This window comes from Urocampus carinirostris, chromosome 17 (genome assembly GCF_059441175.1).
Source record: "Urocampus carinirostris isolate Australia breed hairy pipefish chromosome 17, RoL_Ucar_1.0, whole genome shotgun sequence".
Taxonomy (NCBI): domain Eukaryota; kingdom Metazoa; phylum Chordata; class Actinopteri; order Syngnathiformes; family Syngnathidae; genus Urocampus; species Urocampus carinirostris.
The window spans coordinates 20,693,467-20,721,385 of NC_142365.1; the positions used below are offsets into that span (position 1 = coordinate 20,693,467).

The window sequence follows — 27,919 nt, forward strand, 5'->3', positions numbered from 1 at the left end:
ATGTTCCAGACCGCTCTGCGCTGGTTCTTCCTCGTGTCCTTCATTGTCTTGACCGTTGTTGGGAACGTGCTGGTATGTCTGGCCGTAGCGCTCAACCGCAGACTGTGGCGCATCGCTAACTGCTTCGTGGTGTCACTAGCGGTGACGGATCTCCTGATGGGCTTGCTGGTTCTCCCCTTTTCTGCCACTTTGGAGTTGCGTGACAGCCAGTGGCCACTCGGGGGCACCATGTGCAACATCTACGTCTCGCTGGACGTCATGCTGTGCGCCGCTTCCATACTGAGCCTTTTATCCATCAGCGTGGACCGCTACCTCGCTATCTCGGCACCCCTCACTTACGCTGCGAGGCTTACCCCTCCGAGGGTGACGACGGCCATCGTGGCAATCTGGGCCACGTCTCTGGCTGTTTCGTTTGTGCCCATCCACTTGGGCTGGAACACTGTGGACTACAGGGTGCAACACTTGGACTGGCGCACAGGGCAGGGCCACAAAGAGGGACAGTATTGCCAGTTTGAATGGAACAATAACTACATTATTTTCTACGTCATGTGTTCATTTTACCTTCCTCTGCTGGTTATGTGCGGAATGTACCTGTGCATCTTCAGAGTGGCACGCCAACAGGTGAGTATTTATATCACTGTATAGGTATTTATAAAGCTGCTGTTCAAAAACATGTGGTACCTCTTTACACAAGCACCTCTTCAAACTAAAATTTCGATATAGGAGTATTCTGGTGAATACCAATATGGGCAAGACGAGATCATTCTATGAAAAAAAAGGAATCCTGTATAAAAATCGTTATACGGGATACACAATGTGAAATGAACAAAAAACTGAGAAAACGTATAGTTTGACAGGTATGCCATCTCCATGGCTCCTCCTGGCATTAGCTCAGGAGGTAGAGCGCTCGTTTTGGTACCAAGAGGCTGCAGGTTCGATTCCCGGCCCCTCTGTGTTATATGCTGAAGTGTCCCGATAGCAGGTAGTTGCCTTGCATGGCTGACGCTGCTATCGGTTACTTAGTGTATAAAAAAAGGGAAAAGTGTGAAGCACATTGTAAAGCGCTTCATTGACTTGAAAAGTGCTATATAAATGCAGACCATTTACATTTACTCCTTGCAACTGCCCCCACCTCCCTCCCTTCTGCAACACGTGCACACAAAGTGTCAAAGTGCTCATAATAAACTCACGTTTTATTTTGTTAATATCATATTATTTATTTTATTAATGTATTTATGTATGTTTAATTACCATTTGAATGTGTTTTAGTGAGGGAAGTGTGTTTTATAGCTGTTCTCTTGGGCGCTTTTGGGAGGATGCGAACGCACAATTTCGTGTTTAATTATTTCATATGGAAAACACACTTGTTACACGAGCAATTCGAGCTACAAGAACAATCCTGGAACGAATTAAGGTTCTAAGAAGAGGTACCACTTTATTTATTTTTTGATAAAACAGTTTTCAGATTTGGTTCAAAAGTGTTTCCTCAATTTTCATGTCGAATCTGTTCCATAATCACGCAAATGGAGTGAAATTTAGCCACGTATTTACATAAGTGTATTATAATTTCACTGCACCCGCTTTGGCTTGGTATTGCAGTGTTTCTAAATAATTTTCTTTGATACACCAGCAGTGATTTTTTTTTTCCAGCCAAGTCACAAGTTTCAAATCCGCGGGTTATTTTGCCCATCCCTATAAATAGAATTACGATACATATTTGCTTTAGCGACTGCTGGAACAAAATAGGCCTACTTCTAAATTTCGGAACAAAATAGTTTTTCCACAGTAATTCAGGAGCTAGTATGAGTATTGTCACACTTACGTTACTGACCTACAATCCCGAGGTCCGGCAATGCCGACGCTTATTTTCAGTTGCATTACACAATACAGTGCTGTCCAATGCTTGAATATGATACAGTATCCCTTTAGTAAAAATCATTGGCTAAGTCCTTTTTGAATCTTTTTGGGTTGACACAGACCATATTGGTAGTGGAGAAATGCTCCTTGTTTTGTTCTACTGATTACAGACGTTGCCCTACTTACGAACAATTCCTAGTAAGTTGAATTTGTTTGCAAGTTGCTCCAGTGCTATATTTTGTATGTTTAAGGTTAGTATATGTAGGTTTAAGGCTTGTATAAGTAACCTCTATTGTTTAGTACTAAAAAATAAACATTTAATAAAATAATATGCTCTATAAATATAAATAAAGTTAAGTTTAACTTACTTTTGGAAGAGGAGCTTCAAGAGGTCCTCATACGTGGTAGAAAGTGGCCGAAAAAAAGCGATCCAACAATTTTTTCAACCGCATCAAGCTTTTTTATTCCACTTTCATTTAAAATGAAATGGCTCGGCTCTTCTTTACGTTTCACACCAACCATATTGAACGAGATATTAAACAATAAGAATGTCAAAGTTCTTAGTGCTACAGTAGAGAAATTCTACACACGAACTAGGAGGAGGAAGCCAGATTTCTTCTTCTGGTGGATGCTGTGTGACCTCTCACAGCGCCAACACACGCCGGTAGCGGCTGAAAGAAGCACTACAGTAATGTCTTGTATCCCGAAAAAGGTGCACACAATACAAAATCTAACTTACAGCAATGTCCGGATATTTTTCGACATCCCCACAAAAAATGTTCGCATCTACCATTTTTCGTAAGTCGAATGTTTGTAAGTAGGGGAGCGTCTGTACAAACAACCTAACCGCCATGGCATGTTTCAAAAACTTCGACTCATATGCCAGGTGCTACGGATCCGTGCCACGACACCGTCATTTGCCCGAACGGCGTCCACCGCGGCCATTGCTAAAGAGCACAAGGCCACCATCACACTAGCCGCAGTGCTGGGGGCCTTCGTCATCTGCTGGTTCCCTTACTTCACCTATCTCACTCGAATGGGGATCGAGGAGCAGATGAACCCGCCAAGCACGCTTCATTCGGTGCTCCTGTGGCTCGGCTACTTCAACTCGGTACTCAATCCGATCCTGTACCCGGCCTTGAACCGGGATTTCCGGAAGGCCTACGTGGAGCTGCTTTGCTGCAGGGGAGCAGTGGGAAGAAAATGGCGAGCGAGAAGGAGCTCGACCCTCTCGAACGGACCAATGGTATCACTGAAGCTTCTGACAAGTAGAATTCAGGAAAGTGGGATAAACACCTTGGAGATAAAGAACTAAAACAGACTTTTGAACCATTATCACTTTAAAAGTGGGGTACGTCGTTTGAGGTGTCCTTAATAAGTTGAATGTTAAATATTTCCTCTATTCATTTTGTGTGAACAATGCCCAATCGAGTTCAAAGAGCCCTATTGATTATGCATCTATCTGCTTTTATTTTACTTTTATCAAAGCTGGGCAGAACACATTAGGTTTAAGGAATTGGGGTTGGAGAAAGTGCCGGAGAGTGACGTCATGCTTGCCCCTGCAGGCTTTTATTTTATTTCTACTCATCAGTGTAGCATGAAAATGGTGAAATTAAGAAAAGGCCCGCTTCTAGCTTAGTCAAAACACCAACCCAAACCCCCAAAAAATGAAAATAGAAGAGTTTATTCATGCACTTCTAAGAAATACACGTACTTGTACACGCATCATGAACAATCTGACTGAGGCTGCAATGATGACATGAGCCAGGAGATGGCGTGCAGAGAATAACAAAGTTCAAAATTCCATTCAGCTCCTTTCAAGCAGCTGCTTCAAAAGAAAAAACTATTGGGCCAAGAGTGGACTAGATCGGTAAATTCGACCGAACATAGATACTGTAAATTCTGTGTTAGCGAGGGCACCCGATTAAAAGCCGATTGGGCATGTTTGAGTAAGAAACTCAACTTTGTTTTGATACTTTTATTTCTTATTTGCAGCCGCCGGCTCAAACGGCCATAAAAAATAAACTTGTTCACATCCATTTCTTGCATTTAATAAAATCAGCGCGCATATGTCGAGTATCGAAAAATAACACAGTGTGCCACGATTATGACACTTGTCAATTAGCGCAGTAGTCAATAATAATTAAATTGGGATAAACGTATACGCTAGAGTGCGACTAAAACATTCTCAAAACAATCCCCCCCAATCTGGGTCAATCTATCTTTTTTTGTTAAAAAAAAACAAAAAAGATCAAGCTAATTTGACTTTTTCAATAGTCTTTGAATTGAGTCAGAGCAGTGGTTAGTGCGTTTGCGGCACATTTCTGGGCTCGTGACATCGAACCTTTCTGTGCGGAGTTTCATAGAACATAGATTTTAAGACATCTGCTTTCACAACTAAATCAATTTCAATTATTCATAGCTACATGTACATAGAAACACGTCATTATCGTTATGCATTTCCGATTGTATTTACTGTCTTTACGATCTAAAAGCGCACTTTAGAATTTTGGGCAATTATTTTTTTTTTAGGTGAGCGTTTAACTCTGAAATATACAGTACTTTTATGGTTTAACTGCGTATAATGAACTATTCAAGATGTGATGTTTGTTTATTGCATGGAATCAGCTCACTTTGATATTGCATAACTGTTTGTGACAACATCAGCGGTTAGGGTGGTTAGTGCGTAGCCCCACAGTACGGCGTTTCAGGGTTCAAACCCAGCTATCGTGGCCTCCCCGTGTGGAGTTTGCATGTTCTCCCCCTGCTTGTGTGGGTTTCCAGGCAGGCTGGTTTTCTCCACATTCTCAAAATCATGCATGTCAGGTTAATTGGCCGGTCCACATTGTCCCTAGTTGTGGATGAGCGAGTGAGTTGTCTGTCTCTGTGTGCCCTGCAACTGGCTGGCAGCCAGTCCCCTTCCCAATGCCTGAAAATGACTGGGATAGGCTCCAGCACCCCCTACTGGAGATAAGCGCTGCAGATAATGATTGAATATTTGTGACAATTTTTTTCCTCCTTCTTCGTCATAAATAACGTTTTGTTGACTGATCATTGTCAAATGGGTTGAAAAAAATCTTGTTTGAACCGAAAAATAAATGTTAAATTAAAAATGAAAAAAAACATAAAAACTGTTGATAATTGCAATGTTTATTATTATTATTATTATTATTATTATTATCACTATCATCATTTTTGTTACATTTTGTTGAGTGAAGAAGAATAAATTCGCAAAATAAAGATTTATAAGCTTTGTCTGTATTTGTCCACGAGGTGGCAGCCACATGTAGCAAGCTTGTAAAACGAATCCCGTTAATGCCCAACGCTGAATGCTTCAGACAAGTAAAAACTCATACCTGTTTAATTCAGAAAACATTTTAAACTGAAATCAGGAAAATTCAATAATAATAACAAATAATAATACCTATCAACGTTAATGAACTAATTTTCCAGAAAGGTCCCTGCAGCATACCAACATGAATAAATAAATGCCCTTAATTGTCATCATACACATATAACGAAATTCCTAAGAACAAATGATACATTTATAAAAATGGTTAAAAAGGGGATTAAAACAGGTTTGAGACACCATTGATTGTTTGTATTTATTCACAGTAATCTATTCACACATTATGCAACCGTTTACAGTAGGCACATGTAGGTGGTGAGAAAAAGAAAAAAATAACACCCTTTTTTTTCCTCAGTCGCTATTTTGGTTGCAAATTGATTCTTCACATTTGTAACTTGAATGAAGCCAACCAGTTTATAAGCATTATATACTGTAGTCCTAAATATCAAATATGGTATGCTTTGTACAATTGCCATGGAAATTACATTTCCTAACAATATGGCATAAAAACTAAGGAAAACACATAAGAAAAGAAAAGAAAGAAGAGGAGAGGAGAGGAGAGGAGAGGAGAGGGGAAGAGAAGAGAAGAGAAGAGAAGAGAAGAGAAGAGAAGAGAAGAGAAGAGAAGAGGAGAGGAGAGGAGAGGAGAGGAGAGGAGAGGAGAGGAGAGGAGAGGAGAGGAGAGGAGAGGAGAGGAGAGGAGAGGAGAGAAGAGAAGAGAAGAGAAGAGAAGAGAAGAGAAGAGAAGAGAAGAGAAGAAAAGAAAAGAAAAGAAAAGAAAAGAAAAGAAAAGAAAAGAAAAGAAAAGAAAAGAGAAGAGAAGAGAAGAGAAGAGAAGAGAAGAGAAGAGAAGAGAAGAGAAGAGAAGAGAAGAGAAGAGAAGAGGAGAGGAGAGGAGAGGAGAGGAGAGGAGAGGAGAGGAGAGGAGAGGAGAGGAGAGGAGAGGAGAGGAGAGGAGAGGAGAGGAGAGGAGAGGAGAGGAGAGGAGAGGAGAGGAGAGGAGAGGAGAGGAGAGGAGAGGAGAGAAACATCTTCCATAACAACATAGATCAGATACGGAATTCCAGGATAAACACTTAATAAAGGCCGAAAAGAGAAAAATGACATAAAAGAATGTCTCTATCATTTATTTTGTAGCAATGAATGCACCCTATGATTATCGATATAGTGGAATATCATTATTTACTTTATGTACTTGCGTCTTGTTTTAATCACTTGATGTCTGAGTATATCCATTCATCTAGTTGTTGTGTAGTCTCAATCTTATTTTAAGTGGTGCTCTGATTTACTGTTGGAGAGGAGTCCTTGAGTCTTACCTTGAGTCTTATAAAACCACCTGCAGTATTCAGTCTGGACTGGGACTGGTGTGAAGCTGAGATTTGAGGAATTTTCCACTGTCTTTTGTTTTGTTTTTGCCAAAGTCCTCTGTGATCAGCCCCTCTGGTTTATAAATAATTGTCTGACATTTTAATTGCCCATTCGTGAAATCATGCCCCGTGAAACCCTGTTCTGCACTCACCAGCCTTAGTTTTGTTTGTTTTGTTTTTATTGGAATAAAAACTTCAACAGAACTGTTTCATTCCAGTGTTTGGTTTACCCATTGAGTTTTGCAAGCCGGATTTTAAACGAACATGCCCAAGAAACAAATCCTGTCGTCCTTCGATGTATATGTACATTTATAGAAGATAAACAAACCAACGGAAAAGAAATGATAGAAATGTAAGCACAGGATTTTGGTCTTTTTATTTCTAATATTTTTTTTGTTAATACACCAAACCTAAAGAAAAAAGAAGATGTCTTGGACAGTTCTCAGAAAAGAAGAATGAGATATTCCAATGGTTTGAAGAACAGTGATAAAATGGATATGGTGTGCAAGTGTTCGTTTGCAAGCTCTCAAGATTGTACAAGCCAAGAAATTGTCATGATTACCTATTTGGTTCACCTGTGCCCGCTCATTTGGCGCCAGCCGCTCCGGGCTATCTGATTGGCTCCCTGTCCCTTTTTAAACCCAGTCCTGTCACTTTTCTTTTGTCAGTCCGTCTGCAAACCTCTGTTGATACAAGGCAAGCCTTTTTGACCCCAACTCCCGCCTGTCCTGTTTTTGCACCTGTTTTTCCACCTGCCCGTTCCTGATCTCCCCGTTTCTCTCCAGCTACGACCTGTTTTTGATGGGGCGGCATTAGCTCTGGAGGTAGAGCGCTCGTCTGGGGATCAGGAGATCGCAGGTTCGATTCCCGGCTCCTCTGTGTTGTATGTCGAAGTGTCCTTGGGCAAGACATTGAATCCCTAATGCCCAATAAGCAGGTTGTTGCCTTGCATGGCTGCACGGCTGCTAGTGGTGTGTGAGTGTGTGTGAATGGGTAAGTGTGAAGCACATTGTAAAGCGCTTTGGGAAGTCTTCATTGACTTGAAAAGCGCTATATAAATGCAGATCATTTCATTTAATCCCGACCACGTCTGCTTTCCCGCCCCGGCTATGGACCTGTTTTTCCATCCCTGACACCGCCGTCGCCCGCTACGGAAGATCCATTTCCGTATTCGGACCACAATCCGGTTGTGAGAGTGACTTGCTTCCCACGTCCAGCAAGCACCGGATTGTGGGCACAGCCCTTCCTCTTTCTTTCAATAAAACTTGTGGTTAACGTTACGCAATTGGGTCCTGATTCCATTCTGGTCGTGACAGAAATATGAAGAGTATACTGCTTCCACAGATTGGTGTTCATTTTTTCTTCTATTTCTTTTATTATTTGGTTATATTAAAGCGGTTTTGATGGTCTATGCGAATATAAATGGTAAATTGTAACTAGATAGTTTATTTCTGAGTAATCCGCTACTCTTTGGGTTACTGTGTTACTTTTTAACTGAAGTAACTAGTACTGTAAATGTGACAAATTACTAGTAACTATCAGTGACGACCCTTACACTGCTAATAACGATGGATCTGAGTGTCCTCGGAGTCTCGGCTCGGTTCCTCTAACGTTCCCTTGGAGCTTACAAAAAAAACCTTTAAAAATCAAACATGGCCAAAGGGAGCGACGGAGGAAGGGAGGTTGCTGGTTGATGAAAAAGGAAGAGGAGGAGAATGGAGCAGGCGGAGATAGAGGGGGCGTATAAGTGCTGTTGGCACTCTCAAGTCTGAATTTGTTACATGCACCATAGGAAAGATCTTCCACAGAGAGCTCGATTGCACTTCCAATAGCCTGCACATGTGAATTTAATTGATTTTTCTTCCACAAGTTGAGATCAGAACGGACTTTTTAATGTACAATCGTGAGCTGAAGTGATTTTTTCATCAATTGAATTCTTACGATAACTCAACTGGGTGAGTGCATGATCAAGTCAGATTTTTAAGTTGATTTTTCCTTTTTCTTTTAAGATGATCGCATTTAATCAGGCACTTTGGAGTGTGCAGGGACTATTTCGGTGAAGCGAAGCGCATCAAGGACTTAAAATTAGAAGAAAGATTTTTCTCTTGGATTTGTACATTCGTGCAAGGAATGGCTGGCTGTACCACCCGCTGCCGCCAGGGCGTGCTCAAGTTGATCCAGTCTGTTCGGAGATTGCTTTCGGGAAGCCTTGCAAAAGGTACTGGTGCTCTTTTATAGGACACAAAAAACATTCTGCCATTTATGTATGAACTCAAAGGGACAGTGTGTAATATATGACCATTTGATGTGTTATCAGTAGTTCCAGCAAAATGAGTGCCTGAAAGCACAAGGGAGAATACAAACTACAGAGACTTGAATTTTTATTCTCATATTTTTACCAAGTTTTTTATCTACTGGGGGGACCCACAACAGCAAGATGGCGGGAAATAATGTCAGTTCCTGATGTGAGGATCATGTTATGTAAAATAAATGCAGATTTATTGAACTACAGGTATCTTTTTAAAATCCCGTTTGTATCACAGTTTGTGTATATTTGCCTATTTTCCAAATCAATATTGTTTTTTTAACAGATAGAGGCTTTTCTTTGACCACCTGAAGGCGCTACACATTACTCATTGTCCCTTTAAGTAAATAGCAAAGCAGGTCTGGAGCATCCTGATCCGGGTGGAGAGAAATAAATCACAAAATGTAAAATCATGTGACTATGTGCATATATTTTAGCACCACTCAGAATCAACTACTATTTGTATTGATTTTTTTAAATGGGGAAACAAAGCATCATATTATTTAATATTGTTTTTCTCTCTACATTTTCAAATATTGCACAAAATAAACATTATCGTGACAACAAATGTAGAGCCACAAATATCGTAGGGATAGGCAGCATCAGTAAATTCTCCCAAATTCCAAATTTTCCAACATTTACAGTGCATCAAATTATATGTGCTCCCTATAGACCTGTATGTATTGGTACAACACACACACACACACACACACACAAATACTTTTTGTGGATACATTATACTGAGAAAGGGATGTTCAATACCACTTTTTTACGGACTGACCCAACTACCATACTCGACTTGAGTATTCATCAATACCTGATATCTTATACCCAGGGTTGGGTAGGGTTACTTTAACTTGATTACTTTCAATTACTTTTGGATTACTCCAATACCAAATATGCTAATAAAAGACAAAATAAACTAAATATGAATAAAATTATGACTCACAACACGTGGTAAGCTTTCTCTCCTGGCTTTGATCTCCGGCAAAACTAACATAAAATGCGACAGAAACAAAATGAAAATAAATCCAAACAGCTTGCCAACATCATTTTTGCCGTTCCATGTATTCCGTTACTCCCCAAGCCTGCACAAAATTTGGTAATTTTATTCATATTTAGTTTCTTTTGTCTTTTATTAGCATATTTGGTATTGGAGTAATCCAAAAGTAATTGAAAGTAATCAAGTTAAAGTAACCCTACCCAACCCTGCTTATACCGATACCATTATGCATAATGATACCATTAAAACATAACCGGTCATTTTCCACCAAAAGCAGTATAAATATTTCAAGCTAGAAAAATCCCATTATTTTTAAAGAAGCATTAAATTAATGTCGGTATAATATTGCTTGACTGTCATGTTATATCGATCTATCCATCCATCCATCCATCCATCCATTAACTGCACTGCTTATCCTCAGTAGGGTCGCGGGCCCATCCCAGCTATTTTTGGGCAGTGGGCAGGGGACACCCTGAACTGGTTACCAGCCAGTCGCAAGGCACACAGAGACAGACGACTCACTCTTTCATTCACATCTAGGGACAATTTGGACTGGCCAAATAACCTGAAATGCATGTTTTTGGAATGTGGGAGGAAACCAGGGTGCCAGGAGGAAACCCATGCAAGCACGGGGAGAACATGGAAACTCCACACAGGAGGATTCCATCTCATGACCTCAGATCTGTGCCGCTGATGCGCTAACCACTCAACCGTCATGCCGCCGTATATATATACATAGAGTACTTTATTGCTGAAATAGCACTGGACAAGAGGTAAGATTGTGGCTAAAAAATCCAGCCTGACCCGGCCCGTGGGTGTAAAAGATGGAACCAGCCCGAGCTCGGGTGACGATTTGTGTGACCTGGCCCAATGTCAACCCAAAGCTGCACTTTGGCGCCAAAACGCGCACTTAGGCGGCAAAATGCACTGAAGTACCCACAATGCCTAATTGCAGTGCTATGGTGCAGGTTCGGGTTTATATAGGGCTCAGTCCCTCGGAAGAAGTTTGCTCTTTGGCGCCGAAGTTCGGCGCTGAAGTGTATGCTTCGGTGCTGAAGTATGTTATTAAAGTTAAAGTACTGCTATTTAAGAGTAATATTACTCAAGTAGATATAAAACGTAGTCATCCAAATAACTACTTAAGTGATTGTGTCGAACAGCGTTGATGCGGTGCAGATCCTCCCTGGAGGGATAAAAAAGCGAGGAGAGAGAAAGCCGGCCCGGCCCAACTCAATGAATAACATTTTATGCCCAAAACTGGCCCAAAATTTGGTCCGGGTTTTGGCCGGGTTAGGCCAAGGCCCAAAATCTTAAATCTTTACTGGAGGGTATCCAATACTAGTATAAGTGACCGTTATGAGCCCCAATAGCTTAATCTTGGGTTTCACAACCTTTTTTGAGCCAAAGTACGCATTTTTTCATCAAAAAAAGGCATACTATCCTAGAAAATGTTTAAAAATAATTACAAGCACCATTTTTTGTCGTCTTTTTTTAAGCTTAAAGGACACTGTGTAATATTTAACCAGAGGATGTCACTGTAGTGTGTTGTGCAACTGAAATCCAGTGATAAAAATCACATATAAGACTAAAAACTATAAAGACTAATAGTGACCAAACCGCAAAATAAATTTAAAAAAAACAGACTTTCGCAAGGTTTTGGGTTTTTGGGTACGCGTGGCAGCAAGGTGGCCAACAATGTCAGCCCCCTTTGCGTAAGGCTCATGTTATGAGAAAAATGATTCAATTTTCTCAACCTACAAGTATTCAAAGAAAAGAATGGTTATATGATAGTTCATGTGTTTTGCTTATTATTCAAATCAACATGTTTTTTTAATGATTTAAATGAACTCACAGATCCCTTTACCGCCTGGGTCGTCGGGTCACCACTGCCGACGCAACTCAGGACAACTTTCTCCACTACTGACGGTTCCTGGCCCGCGTTTGGGTCGTAGCGAATTTGCCACAAGTCCATTCCTTGATGTTGTCTGCCCAGTTATTTTTATGTCTCCCTCTTTTGGCCCCCTTGGACTGTGCAGAAGAGAATTGTCTTGGCCTATCCTGATAATCATGTGATTTGAAAATACCACTGGAGATTCCATCTGCCAGAGTTGACAACAGTTCTTCGTAAGGTCCAATAAGCGTTCTCATGGTGTTGTGCACTGTTTTGTTTGTCACATGGGCTATTTAGCTGATGCCTAGAAGTTTCCTGTAGCATCCCATCTCCATGGCTCGGATTTTCCTTTCTAACTTTACTGTGAGAGTCCATGTCTCACAAACGTTGAGGAAAATGGAAGTAACCAGCGCTTGCATGACTCTGATCTTTGATTTTGCTGCTATGTTCTTGTCCCTCCAGGTTTAAGTCTGACTACTGCGGCTGTAGTTTGAGCTATCCTGGTCATGATTTCTAGTTCTGATCCCTCTTCTGATATGACAGCTCCAATAGAATTAGTTTGGTGACAGGTTCAAGCTCTTGGTGGTTGACGGTGAAGTTTGTGGTGCTTCCTTGGGGATTGTTGGTTATTACTTTTGCTCTTTTTCTTTGGTGATTTCCATCCCATATAGGGTTAATGCTTTGTCCAGGCTATTTATCAGATCTCTAAGTTCCTGTTCTTTTCCTGTCAATCCAGCTACATCATATGCAAAATGGAGGTTAGTAACGTTTTGTCCCCCAATGCCGACTGTACCTTCTTGCTGGTCAAGGGCTTTAGTCATGATCCTCTCCACGAAGATGTTGCATAAACTTAGAGAAAGAATGCAGCCTGGTCGCACACAGACTTGGGTTTGCAACCACGCTTCAACAGTATAATTAATCGGTACCGCAATGTTGGCATTGGCGTACAGCTGTTCAATGGTCTGAATTAGTATCTGGCCCATGTTGTAATTCCGCTGGTTGGTGCACACGGTGGCTTGCAATACTCTGTCAAATGCCTTCTTGAAATCCACAAAGACGTGATAGAGGTTACTCTGGTGTCGTTAATTCGTCTTACAAGATTGAACATCTGTTCTGTGGTGCTCCTTCCCTTCCTAAAACCTGCTAGGAGGTTTTCAACCTGTCGTTTCAGTCTGTTAAGAAAGACTTTTAGCATAACTTTATTTACATGGCTGATGGGTCCAATCGTTCTGCAGTTGGAGCATAGCTGACGGTTTCCCTCTTTGGAAGCATAAATAATCACAATTTTGTCCATTCAGATGACCACTGTCCTGTTTGCCATAGCTTTTTGCCAATCTTTGTCAAGATAGCTAGAGTTAATTTACCACCATTTTGTATGAGTTTTGAAGGGATGTTGCTGATTCACGGAGACTTTCCGTTCTTTAACGAGTTAAACGCTGCCTCTACTTCTTGAAGGATATGACAGTCCTCACTTTACCTCGGGCTGAAATTCTTAAAGACGTCAGGATTTCCTCTGTGTCGGATGGTTGTAGAGTTTGCTCGAGTATTCTGTCCATTTATTTATGATCCATTTTTTTCATTTAGCTTATTCCCTGATTCATCCTGAACACTGCAGATTTTGCTTGATTTGTTTGTGTGAGGTATTTTACAATCTGAAAGGCTTTCTTTGAAATGTTCTTGTTGAGGCGCTTTTTGAGATCCGCGCATTGGTCTTTGATCTACTTCTCCTTTGTCGTTCTCAAGTTTTTTTTTCTAATTTTCTGGTTGGCTGCTCAATACTTGGCCACACTCGCTACGATAGTAGAAAAGCTAACAGGCTTACAATCGCTTAGGAAGTAGTACAGGTTAATCGTTTAGGTTAATAATTATGCTGTGAGTTTGTATTTTGTTATATAAAGTTTTTCAAGGTTTTACGATATCTTTTAATCTTGTTTTTATCAAAAAATAACCTAAATAATCACGGCAAAAATAATCAGTGGAATAAAATTTGCAATAGTTTCATGCGGGCAAACTAGACAAGATCTCACAGCGCACTAGTGTGCAAACATGTCCTCAAAGGAAGGCTGGTTACAACAACGATACCCACATGGTGGAGTCAGTACATGCTTCATTCCTCATATCTATGCAAAATATATATGTATGCACACATAGCAACATGTTTTAGTGCAAGCAAGTCCTTCCATTTCTGCTAAAATATGCATTGAGGCAAACATGAACTCATAGCCTGCACAAATGTATTCGTATCGTCAGGCACGCAAGCACGTCAGTTAAACCGTAAAGCATGCAGAATCCTCTCCCACACAGTGTTAATTTCAAACCCCTGCCCTCTTTCCACATACTGAACGCACTGTGATGTGAACCATGAAAATCAGCTTAGTCACCTTTAAACCGCTTCACTTGAGAATGGAGCAGAATCCATATTCATGTTCATTATTTAAACATTCGCGGCTAAAAAAGAGCCGGGCTGAGGGAGATCTTCTCACTGATAACCTTTTGTGAACTTAAGAGCTTCATCTCTATGTTATTGTATCTATCTTGCTCTGTTTTTGAGATGTGATACTATGCCATTTTTCGCTCTACAGTGAACCTTTTACTAATTTAAAATTTGAACTATTCTTTAATAAGCAAATTTAAGCATCAACAATGTAAATTAAAGATATTTATTTTTCAGTGCAACAAGTAAATGATAAAATACAATTGCAGCTTTTCTAACAAATTTTAAGTGAAACACAGGTTCCCTGGGAAAAATGCAATAAAAAAATAGATTACAAGACAATAATGTTTTGGCTTTTTTACAACACATTAAAAGTCAAACAGCAACACATAATTCCTTAAAAGTGTAAATAAAAAGAAGAATTAAAGATAATAACGCTTTGTCGCGGTTGCCATGGCGCCCAATTGGCGCGGCCTGTGTGGCGCCGGCTGCGGCTTGTTGACAGATTGGTTTTCCGTCTGTTTAAGCTCAGTGCTCTAACTCTTCCTTTGTCAGTCCGTCAACGAACCTTTTTCCTTTTCAAAAAGGTCCTGTTTCCTGTTGGTATTTCATGTCTGGTATTGTTCCCGTTTATTCTGTTTAATATCGATTTCCAGTTTCGTTCGCTTCTATTTTTGTCCTGTTTATTATTCTCTCCAGTTTTCGTTCCCGTCTAGTATGTCCTGTTTAATTTTGATATCCTGTTTCATTATCAATCCTGTCTGTCCCGTCCTGTCTGGTATCGACCCCATCTGTCCGATATCTACTCGGGTAATTGGTATGGATCTCGTTGGCCTCTGGCTTCCTATCATTCTACGCCAGACTGCCGCCTAACGTGCATGACTCCCCATTTCCCGTAAAATAAAAGTCTCAGAAACATCACGCATTTGGGTCCTGATCCTGTTTCGGCTCTTAACATTATTGTTTTTAAAAAAAACAAAAAGAACGAAATCCAAGAACTTTTAACTATTTTCAATTTAACTTTCAGCCACTGTATTTTCCGGACTGTACAGTATGTCACAAAGATGGGTACACGCCTCACATTTCATTATAATGTTTAATGGAACATCACTGAAGAAACATCACTTGGACACAATGGAAGGTAGTAGGTAAACAAAGACCATGGCTTACTGAAAATACGCAGGGGCTGGATTCTAAGATAGTTACCTTTTCAAATGATTTAAGAACGTGAAATTACAGGCCAATAGCATTCATAACTCAAAATAAAGGCTGTCATAAAGAAGAGCGACTCACTGGTTTCTGTTTTTGCAGCACACATCAATTATGCCAAAGGTAATGTGATCCTTAAACATTTTTTCCTATCCGTGGTTGTGAAGGCAGTGAACTGGAGCTGCGTCTCACAGCTTTTATTTTTTTATGTCAGCTCTCTGCCTTCTTTTTTGTAACTGCCGCTGTTGAGATTTATTTTTGTGGCTCTCTCGCCATCAAGATTATACGACTCATACCACTTATACCACTATTTTATTCCTATCTTAACACTACAATAAAGCAGCACTGTATTATACTCCCTATTTAAACATTTGAGTGACCTTTAGTAGTGTGGCGTGCTATCTTTTAGGAATCAAGTGTACTCTATACACACTTTTCAGTGTAACGAGGCACTCTACTGCCACCTTCTGTTGAGATTGTCATGATTGTTTTCTGTTCTTAGTGTCAATAAATTTGTTCAAACCAAAAAACCTCTGTTCATACTGCTTAGACGCTTCAATAGATGAATTGAAGTTCCCAAGACTGTTTTTCAATACTGTGTGCGCAGTAAATCCTTTTTAAAACTATTTTAAAGAACACATTTTCTAGTACACAGTATTTCAGAATTCATGTTTTGCATTTACTTATTATAGTGTTTAATTGAATTGCTTTTAAGAGACTGTACACATTTTTCTAGTAGCTAAAATATGCAATACAGTATATCTCATCTTATCTCATTAGCCGTACCGCTTATCCTCATTAAGGTCGCGGGGGGGCTGGAGCCCATCCCAGCCATCTCCGGGCAGAGGGCATGTATTATTTTATTTGTTATGTGCCTATGTTGATTTGCGATTTCTAAATAGGTTAGAAATCAAATTTACAAGAAAATCATAACTCTAGTGAGCTATATTAAGAACTGGTCAACAGGCTCCTTAGGTGTTCTTAGCGGGCTACCTGGGCACTACATTGGTGACCCTTCCCTTAGAATGGAGGGTTGGTAAATCATTGGTAATTCGTTATTTCTAGGGGAGGGACTCGTTAATTTTGCTATTACAAACCCCCTACAGCAGGGGTCCGGAGCCTTTTGCACCCAAAAAGCTAATAGAGCAAAATATTTAGATTGTATTTTTCCTTAAGAGATCCTCACCATGTATTTTACGACAAAGTTCAACAAAACCTCCAAACCAGCTCTCCACACAAAAGCCAATTCTTCAGCGCATTTATTTTATAATTATTTGATTTGATAAAATCTATGAAATAATGATAATAATAATGCCATTGCATGTGTTCCAAATATATCACTTAAAATGTGTCCCTCTTCCGCTGTTACTTTTGGATTTCAAGGCTCATTTCAAAACAAGGTTCTTTTGTAGAAATACACGGATGTATTTTCCGTCCATGCAAAGAGCGCTGGGCAGAGAAAGAGTGCGCTATGTGTGCAGACATCTGCCCAGCCCTACCGCTTACCCATTCAAATTGCTCCGGGTGCTAGGCTGGTGTTTTCGGGTGTATACAGTTTGTTTTGTGGGTTTTCATTAAAGTGTATTAACAGGGAACGGATAAAGGATTTTTTAGAGATGTACAGCCAAAACGTTCTGCTGGTGTAGCACTGCAACAGTAAACTGTAGTTGAGGCTGTGCCATATATATTTTGGACCGAACCTTTTCCTTTCCACTTCCACTTCGTATGTACTTGATTAGAGGATTTGCATGGGTCATATTTGATTTCCGAGCCAGATGTACTCATTAAAAGAGCCAAATCTGCCTTGTGAGCCATAGGTTCCCGACCCCTGACTTACACCTTTTAGAACACTATGTAGAATATAGGGCGAATCATACATTGGAAAAAATACAGATCTACTGAGGCATCCTCACTTTTTCGGCCCAAAGGGTCAATGCATATTGTTTGGTAGAAAACCACCTAATTCATTAAAAAAAATCTTGCTTCTCCAAGTACCCAAAAAAGCAGGGCAGAAAATTACCGGTAGAAGAAAAGTTTTGTGGTTTGGTCACTTTCAGTATCCGTAGTTTGAATTCTTCCTTACGCTTTTTAGCACTTGTTTTTAGTTGTGCTACGCAATACAGCACCATAGAGTGATCAAATAATACACACAGTCCCTTTAAAACAATGGTTCCCAAACTTTTGCAGGCAGTAAATTCCCAGCGCCCCAGCATTGGTTATTTCTTTGTGCCTTTGCTTTTTTCATACGGCGTGAAGAGCGCAAATGCTACTTTGATGGAGGCTTGTTTCCCTCTCAGTCCTCTTGTAGATACAACTTCTTCGTCTTTTACTTGTAATCCTTTTTGAGATGCTGTGTATTGTAATATGTGATCATTTTTAAGGTGCTGGTACAAATTACTTGTGTTTCCTCTGGACCTAGCCACCAAGCGGAAGCAAAATCTTCAACGGGCGTTTTCTTCTGTTCCACGTCCGCTTCATCAAAACCAGAATAGGTCCAATCAAGTGATATACCGTCCTTCTTCGGTGAAAGCTTCGTTTCCTTCTCATTTGTTGACTCTGGGACTATGTTTACAGAGTCCGCCATGACACTCAAAGAGCTCACACAGTGGGTGTGGCATAGTGTGGTGTATGCAAACTTTGAATCGCGTTTATTGGCTTGTGCTATTACAAAAACTTGCCTCTGATTGGTCGGCACTTTTGAAACAGTAACAATTGTGATTGGCCTAAACTCCATCACTCACCAAGAAAACTTGAACCAGTGCTTTGCGGTTACACAATCACACTACGTCACATCGCGATAATGATTCGATTTCATTTAATTGTGCAGCCCTTACTTGTTGTGTACAAATCAGAAAACAAACGTTCAAACTTCTGACTTCGACTTCGAACTGCCACCCTCCTACCGCTCCCCTTTCTTCCTTACCGCCCCCAGGGGGGCGATACAGCCCACTTTGGGAACCACTGCTTTAAAACTGCTTATCAAAAACTGACATTATGATATTCCGCTACTTGGAAAACTACGTCTAGAGTGTTTTATAAGTTAGTGACTTACAAAAATTAGTGGTATCAGATATCTATACTTAATAGCTTTAAATAAGCCCAGCTATCACGAAAGAAATAACTTTGATAGTCGTCCTACCTATGCCTAAATAAGGAATTGCTTCAGAAAAATTACCTGGCTATATATTTCTTATAGTCTGAAAAACAATTCCAGGGGTATATTTCATCTACTTAGCGTTTATCAAGAAAGAGGTAAAGTAGCGACGAAGTTGCGGTTCTGTGTTGCAGCCTGCAGCTAATGAAAAGATAATGAAGTTACAGACTGCAGTGCAGCAACCTTGGCACATAACCGTGTCGGCCTTAATGTAGCATGGAGACGGCCGACCTCTGTCAGGGGGATTGCGGGGGTCTGCTGGCCTTCCGAACGCAGGCTTTGATTTCCATTCAGAGGGAAGGACTATATCTGTAAAAATAAAATGAAAACAATGTCAGGCAAAAATTGTGGATGCAGGCCATGCCTAGCTCAGGGTTGCCACAGGACATTAGCTAAACGCAGGTGCCGACAAAACAGTGATGCCTGTCATAAGTTTGTCCGGCGCTGGGGTGGATAAACTACGGCCCAGGAGCCACATACGGTCCATCGGGCTTTTCTATCCGGCCTGCCGAATGAAACAAGATATCTAATCCAAGTTCTCGCTCAGTATTGATAATTTCGATAGGCCCTCCCCTAGAATATGAATTACAGTAATCCCTTGTTGAATATCGGTCCACTTATAGTGAGTTCTGCAATTCATGGATTTTCATGGTGCATTGTGTTATGCATTTTGATTGGCCAAAGAGTTGCCCCGCCCCTCTTCTGCCTGCGTCTGCGCGTCATTGAGAGTGCAGTCCGAGTAGTACACAAACCTATAACAGCTTGACGAAAAGAGATTACGTAAGCGCAAATCTTTTTTGATTTCACGTTTCTCTAAAGCCATCATGTCAACAAAATGCTCTAGACCGACAACATACCAGTTGATTTATATTACTTATAAGGCTTGTATAAGGGTTTTTTTGTGTCTCCAGACATATTTATTCGGTTTGTTTATTTTGTTCCAAGATGGCTCTTTCAACATTTTAAGTTGCTAACCCCTGCCTAAAGACAGGTAAAAGCATTTTTCCATTAAAGCCACTTGGTGGCGACAAAATATCTCCTAAGTAAAAACATTTGTGTCTTGAAATCATTTTAGTGTAAAACGTGTGGCAAGATTATTGTAAAAAATGGAATTTCACAGTACAGAATTATTTGCAAAAAAAAAAAAAGAAAACGTTTACAAAGTACAGTACCGTATTTTCCGCACTATAAGGCGCACCTAAAAGCCTTTATTTTTTTCAAAAACTGACCATGCGCCTTATAATACAGTGCGCCTTATATATGGATCAATATTAAGTCGCAAGCTCTCGCAACAAAGGAAAGCAGCCGCCGACTAGATTTTTCCTCGGAGGCGATGTGGTCCACGGTGTATGCTGGGATACATATGCCGGCGTTTCATTTCCCAGCCAATGTGTCAATCATCATTTGAATCGATCACTATTGGCTAAAGTTATTCGGAGGTAAAGGGGGCGGATCCTTTTTATCATTTACAGGCTCGCATAGGCTAAAAGGGCAAAACAAAGCCTGCAATTGGCCGAAAAAGATGAATGTGAATAGCAAGTTTGGTTGTCTACGGCACAGAGGAAACATGTTTTACCATTCTGTATTTGTAAATATTTTACTCTCCTGGATTTACTACACTCACGGATATAAGAGGACCATGGTTGCACATTATTATTGAACGCACCGACTTCGGTGAGCTACTCCGGCTTTATATTTTCCAAGTATCTTGTTTCAGACTGATCTCGATGTTCCTGTGATGAGTCTATTCTTAAATTAAACTAAATTCCAAGTGTTTGTTGCCATATGCACAGTAAAGTTGCGAGCGAAAAAGGAAAATAGAAACTAAGGAATGGTTGGCATTTCTTGAATCCCAAGACTTTAACCTTCCGAATGATGTTTGGAACGATGCATTTGAGTGACATCATACGGACACCGCATCTGCACGTGTCTACGACAAGTGTTTGCTTCTTTGCAAGCTTTCGGAATATTAAGGGGGTAATAAGTTTGACTGAACTATCCGACTGTTTTGTCGACGTTTCCATTGTAGCGCCTTATAATCCGGTGCGCCTTATGTATGGAAAATATAGGACCAAAAACTATTTTTGGGGGGTGCGCCCTATAACCCGGTGCGCCTTATAGTGCGAAAAATACGGTACTTTTATTCGTTGAGCCTATAATTTGAGTTTGTTCTTTCAATATGTCGTGGTGTGTTTAATAAAATCTTCCACTTGTCAGGTTTTGACTATTGCGGGACATTTTTGGAACGCAACCCCTGCAAAAAAACAAGAAATGACTGTATTTTGATTAATCCTGTAGTCGCAAAAGAAAATAATGAATTTAATAGTGTTATACTAGGGATGTCAAACTCAGTTAGGCTCTGGGGCTGGATCCAGATTTTCTATTCTGAAGCGGGCCGGATCAGTAAAAGATCGTCAATCTTGAAACCGTTAGCTCTGTTTTTCAATATTATGCAACCTACCCGATATATAATAATCACGGATGACAAGGAATCTTTTCCAAACACATGATATTTATTCACAAACAATAGGGAAAAGAAGATGTTCATGTTTGTTATTTACACCTGAACCAACTCACCACGCTATACAAACTCAACAATGCCTCCTGGTGGCCAGATAAAGAATTTTGTTTGCATTTATCCTAAAAATCATCACTTTTGATAAGAATGACCCAGAGACTTGCTTCTTTTTTGACATACTAAAAATGTATGGCAGGCTGGTTAAAATCATCCAACGAGCAGGATCTGACCTGACATGGCTGACCTAAACAAAGTGTACAGTTCTGTAAAAAAATAAGAACATAGGCTCACTTATCACCAGCACTGCTTTGAACAGGATGATAAAGCTCACTGTGTCTTTCGGTGTAAGAAGAAGCTCAGTGCTCTTTTGTAAGAAGATAGGTCATGTCTTTAGAGGTCCCTTAAAACTAAGAATAACGGAATCCGAAGGAGGTTCTTTCCTAGAGTCATCACCACCCTCTTCTTTATTCTGATTTTTCAAATTGTCATTGCACTTTTTTCATTGATTCCTGCAGTTGCATAATAAAAACGATGAATTTAATAGCGTATTCGGTAATAGCTTTGCACACATGCGGACGAGTAAGGCAGTTGATGATGACAAGTACAATAAACCATTTTAGCTGCCATACACTTGGCCATGTATGGGCAAACCTAGGCCCGCGGTCCACAAACTTTTTCATCCAGCCTGCCAAACAAGCTGGTCAAACTATAATGGCGATAAGTATATAGTCATTATAGTTTGACCATAGTAATTTAAGTACTACTAATTTTTTGTTTCTTGTTTGGGGTGCCAACTTTCTCCTTATTGTCTGTCTAGAACAAAAATGCTTTGACATTAAATATTACAAAAATACTAAAACAATTAGTACAAAACTAAATATCAAATTTAGTGCTTAAAAACAGGGACCTAATATTTTATTTTGCTTTCGGACTGAAAAGAAAAAATACTATAGAAATACTGCAAAAATACTACTACAGTAATACAATAGTACGAAAATGCGACTTCTGAAATATTCAACATAAATTAAACGAACTACATCTGCAGGGTTAGTACAAAATACTTCTATGGATAGTATAGAAATACTACAGATGTACTGCAAAAAGTCCACTACGGAAAAATACTACAAAATTGATGCTATGGAAATACTCCTGCAGCAATACTTCAAAAATACTACAAAAATAAAACTACAGTACCGTATTTTCCGCACTATATGGCGCACCATGTTATAAGGCGCACCTTCAATGAATGATATATTTTAAAACTTATGCCATACATAAGACGCACCCCATTATAAGGCGCTATAAGTGCATGCTGGTTTAAGATCAGGTAATTGTGCAATTTTGTAATTGTAATCCTGTGCAGTCCTTCGAGACATTTTTGGGATTAAGGGCTATTTACGGTAAATAAATGTGACGACTTGACTACAGTAGAGAATGTAGTTACGTTATGCAACCTCTAGATGTTGCCACGCTCAAGGGAATGTCAACAAAACATTCAAAAAGGTCAAACTTTATTAACAAACAAGCTTTCCACAACTCCATTCACTCCCAAAATAAATAAACAGCCGTTTTATTATTTTCTCTGAGGTAAAGCATTTTCGTGACACATCTTTAACATCTTTGAACAACATCGACATATCGTTTTATTTTTTGTCCATTTAGTCAACACGCAAAGAAAAAAACGTCTGATACTGTTATTTTAAATGAAACGTTAGTGCAATCGCAATAAAGTGACACTCGTAATGTGCAAAAACAACGAGTGCAAAACGATAACAATAAAGCAATAACATAATAACTGTAAAATGTAAAACGTAAACACACAAAAGAAAAACAAAGATCACTCTATAAGCTCCTCATCGACGAATCCCTCGAATTCTTCTTCTGCTGTGTTCGAATTGACCATATCTCAGTGAATGGGCCATCCAACACGTCCGGTGTTTTTGTGCCAGCGCTGTTGCCTTCATACGTATAGTTATCGTACTGACACTTCTGCTTGCCGCTCTTTGTTGAACAACTGTTCAAGTGTCTCCTCTAACTCTGGCCATCTTGCTTTATTGCCACGGAAACTTTGTTGAGTTTTCCTTACTTGGCGGAGCTTATCTTCATCCTTTCTCAACTTCCGTACCATCGATTCATTTAAGTTTAACTCTCTCGCTGCCGCTCTATTGCCGTGTTGTGCTGCGTGACTGATCGCTTTGAGTTTAAACTCGGCGTTGTACGCGTGTCTCTTAACAGGAGCCATTTTTTATACAAATGCACGTATGAAAGAGAATCTCGCTCTCTCTCTCTCTCTCTCTCGCTCTCTCTCTCTCTCTGTCAAACGTGACATTCTGAATAATTCTGCGTTTGTTTAAGGTAAATTGTGCTTTACATCTTCACCAGTCAAAACCCTGGATTCAGACAAATACTGTATTTGTTGAATATGAATTAAGCAGTTTAATGGGGTAGCCATTTTGCCACTTAGTAAACAAATACAACACGAGCCCCGGCAACTACCAATCGTTTAATATTTCCCAGTATGCACAGCGCGAAAAATGGAGTCGGCGGCTGTTTCTCGTAGTTGCGAGACCTTGCAAATTTAATATTGAGCCATATATAAGGCGCACTGTGTTATAAGGCGCATGGTCAGCTGTTGAAAAAAAATAAGACTTTTAGGTGCGCCTTATAGTGCGGAAAATACGGTAATACTAAAAATATATTCCATATATAAAGCAAAATCCGGTGGCAGAAATCCTGAAAATAAAAAAATACACCTACAGTAACTCTACAAAACTAAATATCATATTTCATGCTTAAAACTGAGCAATAATAGATCATTTTTGCTTAAATTGTGAGTGTTTTAAAACCAATATGATGAAACTCATTGAAATAAAAACAAATATGAAGAAATATAACGTGTAGATCTCTGCAAGTATATTTATTCATAAATGAAAACATTGAATTTATCTCCAGGATCGGCCCCTTGGTCACATTTTTTAACCCATTGCGACCCCCGACTCCAAATAGTAGCCCACCCTTGCACTTGGTGCTTGCATCATTAGTCAGGACTGCATCAATAGACCCACACGTCACAACAGGATGAGGAGGCAGGGAACTGGGAAAAAAATGGGGAGGGCGAGAAAGGGGTACAGACTGTCAAAGCCACAGAAAAGAGGGAGTGGCGCAGAGGAAGGCAGAAGCATCTCATGTGTGTCTTTGAGAATGTGCTCGGAACGCAAGAGTTGGCAAGAGAAAATCCATACCCGATATCAACGGCTTTGAGACAAAGACAGGATTTGACGGAGACCAAAATCGAAATACACTACAACTTCAACCTGGGCTGGTTACTGCGGTGACATGGGTGCAGTGGTTGGAACTTTGACCATGCAAACCAAGCAGAGGAGACCGACGAGAGGTACGTCAACATTTAAAGAGGAGGGATTTAGGGAAGTCAGGACTCTTGTGTTTTGCCAAGTGCAACATGTGCTTGCTGGACAGGGCTTCTTAATACAGTAGATGTGCTGAGAGCAACATGTTCCTTGAATAGAGAGTGAGAAAAAAGAGGAAAATAGATGCCGGAATAGAGTGGAGCGAGCTCTATCACACCCTCGGTGGTTACGAAGGAGAGATTAGTGTGCTGTCCTTGTAAATAAGTAGAAAGCCAAATCGGCGTCCCTGACTCCTGCAAGAAGGTTAGGGGGCGGGGATGGCACATGCACCATCGGGCATCTCCGTTTAGAAGGCGAGAAACAAACGTCGCATGCGAATTAAAACCCAGCTCACATATCATAACCCCTCCGTTGTCATGGAGACTGGGTTGAAGGGCTGGACGAGAGTGAGCAGTAATGTGTCAGGATGAATGATACTGTAAGTTTGATCTTGCAGATGCAAACATCTCTGATTTGTTTACATTTTTAGAATAAGTTTTATTATTATATTTTGTTCAAGCAGCAACCTGAGTACCATAAAGTGCTGGGGATAAAAATGTAAAAAGGGTTATATTTTTAACAAATACATTCATAATACTGCATATTAACCCGCTTTTTTAAAATGAAAACATTACATGGAGAATGTGTATTATTTAGCACCTCCTGCAGGTAAAATATACTTCATTAAAAAATGATGATTTGAATACTAAAGAAAAACGCAACTTTTCTGACTTGCATAATTACAATGACATGGTTTTAAATGTGGCAACCATTTATGAATGAATCTTCTTAAGTGCTTGTCAGAACCAGAGCAGAAGAAGGACCCAGATGCGTAACGTTTTCACACAAGCCTTATTTTACGGGAATGGGGCAGTCATGCGCGTGAACACAAACACCAGTGATTTGGCGATCGCTGGGCGGAAGAAGTAAGACAGAAGTCCGGCGTGGAAAAATAGGAAGCCAGAGGCTGACGGGATCGATACCAGATACACGAGCAGATAATGGACAGGCGGATTCGATACCAGACGGGACGGGACAGCCAGTATCGATACCAGATACAGGAGCAGATACCAGACGGACGGGAATGATACCGGACAGGACGGGACAGACAGGATCGATACCAGATACTGGAGACTGGAGTCCGATATCAGACAGGACGAGACACATGAGATCGATACCGGATACTGGAGACTGGCACAGGATATCGGACAGTATGAGACAGGCGGAATCAATACCAGATTCCGGAGACTGTAGCAAGATATCAGACAGGATAAGACAGACTGGATCAATACCAGACACAGGAGACTGGAGTCAGATATCAGACCGGACGAGACAGACGGGATCGATACCAGACACTGGGGACTGGAGTCAGATATCAAGCAGGACGAAATAGACGGGATTGATACCGGACAGGATTCACAAGCAAGATACCGGACAGAGTCAAAACACACGTCTTGCGGGTGCAGAGGCTCGTTGACGGACTGACAAGGGGTGAGTGAGAGCACTGAGCTTAAATAGGAGGGAAGCCAATCAGGCAACGAGCCGCAGCTGGCGCCAAACGGGTGGAGCCAAGTGAGGGCAATGGGCAAAAGTGACACTGCTGAATAATTTTTCATAGTGATAGCTTGTTCTATAAAAAAAGTTTCCATCATTTTTCTTTTTTTTTAGAAACCTTAGCTCTTAAAGTAATTTAAATTTAATGCGTCATACAGTATAGTGTGTTGTACTTTATCTATAAAAAACATTTCACAAAAGACTATCATTAAAGGTGCGCCATATAAACCGATGCACCTCATAATCCAGAAAAATATTTTACTTTAATAGAAAAAAATTACAAATACAATGAATACTTAAAATAAGATATCGTAAAATAAGATTATTCTAATTTTCTACATTCTGGGTACTTTTGTGTTTTTGGAATATGAAAAATACATTAAAAAAAGACCACAGTAGATGGCCTTTTTGTCCGATTCCATTGACATTTCATGATGACATCATGTCATTTTCTGATGATAACAGACAGGAAAATGGCCGCTGAAGTTGATTAAACTGGCTTTTGTGTTTAGTTGTAATGTTGCATTTACTGTGCGTAGGAATCCAGTTAGAGTCATATGAAATTATTGCCGCTATACTACAAGATCCAACACTGTTGCTCACAAATTAAAGAAAGATGGGGGAGGGAATTATATCTTTGTTTTAGCCTCTCACCGGTATTAGTTGTAAAAAGACAGGATACAGGTTGTCGCTTTAACGAAGCAAAGTACTATATTGCGACGTGAAGTTGTGGCTCTCCGGCATGAACTCCTGCCAGCAGAACTTGGTGAATATGCAAAACTTCGGCACATCTTTCCTCCGCTTGTTTTCCTCTCTACCACGTCCGCTATGCTAAAACTGAGCTGTGCGGGCCTAAGCTCCGCCCTTTTTAAAGCGGCAACATCACTATGTAACTCAGCCTCTCGCTACTTCTTAATTTCAACACAGAGGTCACATTAAACAAGTGATAACAAAATCCTTTCATAGGCACCTTATAGTAACAACATAGCTGTTTTTATGAAGTGACTTCTGATTTTGTTAGTATATACTGTATTTCGAATGTCAGATAGTGATATTATTGGGTCTTGTTGCTCAGGCCCAAGGATTACTGTGTTGATTTGATATCAAGAGAAAGAGAGAATAGGATGCCTGTGCATTTCACACAAGCACTGAGTTGTTTGAGATGTGCACATAAATCAAAATCAATCTGTAATAATTTGACATTTATTACTTTACATTTTAGTTTTATAAGTGCATGCTGCGTTTTAGTGCACTCTTTTACTCCCAGATTAGAGGTACATTATGCATTTTCCATTTGTTCTAATCCTCAAAATAGTAATAACATTAAAATTTGGATTTCAACAAATCAAATCAACAAAAATGTACTGTAATTCATCCATTATCAGCACCACTTATCCTCAGTTGGGTCGCGGCAGTGCCAGAGCCTATTCCAGCTGTTTTGGGGCAGTGGACAGGGGACACCCTGAACTAGTTGCCAGCCAGTCATAGGGCACACAGAGACACCAACCATTCACTCGCTCATTCGCAAATAGGGGCAATTTGGACCAGCCAATTAACCTGACATGTATGTTTTTGGGAATGTGGGTGGAAACCGGAGGAAACCCACACAGTCACAGGGAGAACATGCAAACTCCACACGGGGAGGCTGCGCTAGCTGGACTTGAACCCTGAACCTCCGCACCGTGGGGCTGTGTACTAACCACACAATCGCCGCGGCGCCCTACTGTATTTCATTAATATTGCAATGATGTCAAACTTGAGGAGGTATCCTACAACAGCGTAGTCTCGTGGTGCATCATTCTCCACAGGATGCGCTGCATCCAACTTAGTCTTTTTGCTAGTCAGGTAATAAAGTTATTCTTGTCCTTTTG

The 27,919-nt window shown here is 40.3% G+C and overlaps 2 protein-coding genes across 3 annotated transcripts in view; both read left to right on the plus strand.

The window, feature by feature from the left end:
* On the plus strand, positions 1 to 3,172 carry hrh2b (histamine receptor H2b). Its single transcript, XM_088321682.1, has 2 exons — positions 1 to 621; positions 2,744 to 3,172. The coding sequence occupies exons 1-2, from the start codon at positions 1 to 3 to the stop codon at positions 3,170 to 3,172; spliced, it is 1,050 nt and encodes a 349-aa protein (XP_088177808.1).
* Positions 3,173 to 8,340: 5,168 nt separating this feature from the next.
* The window catches only part of kcnip1b (Kv channel interacting protein 1 b), a 31,404-nt gene continuing 11,825 nt past the window's right edge, over positions 8,341 to 27,919 (plus strand). Inside the window, exon 1 of one of the 2 annotated variants that reach the window (XM_088321193.1) lies at positions 8,341 to 8,791. In XM_088321193.1, the coding sequence (XP_088177319.1) occupies positions 8,704 to 8,791 (88 nt within the window). In that variant the 5' untranslated portion in view covers positions 8,341 to 8,703. Of the gene's footprint in view, positions 8,792 to 24,220; positions 24,482 to 27,919 lie in introns of those variants that run through there. The other variant, XM_088321194.1, reaches the window with a different exon arrangement.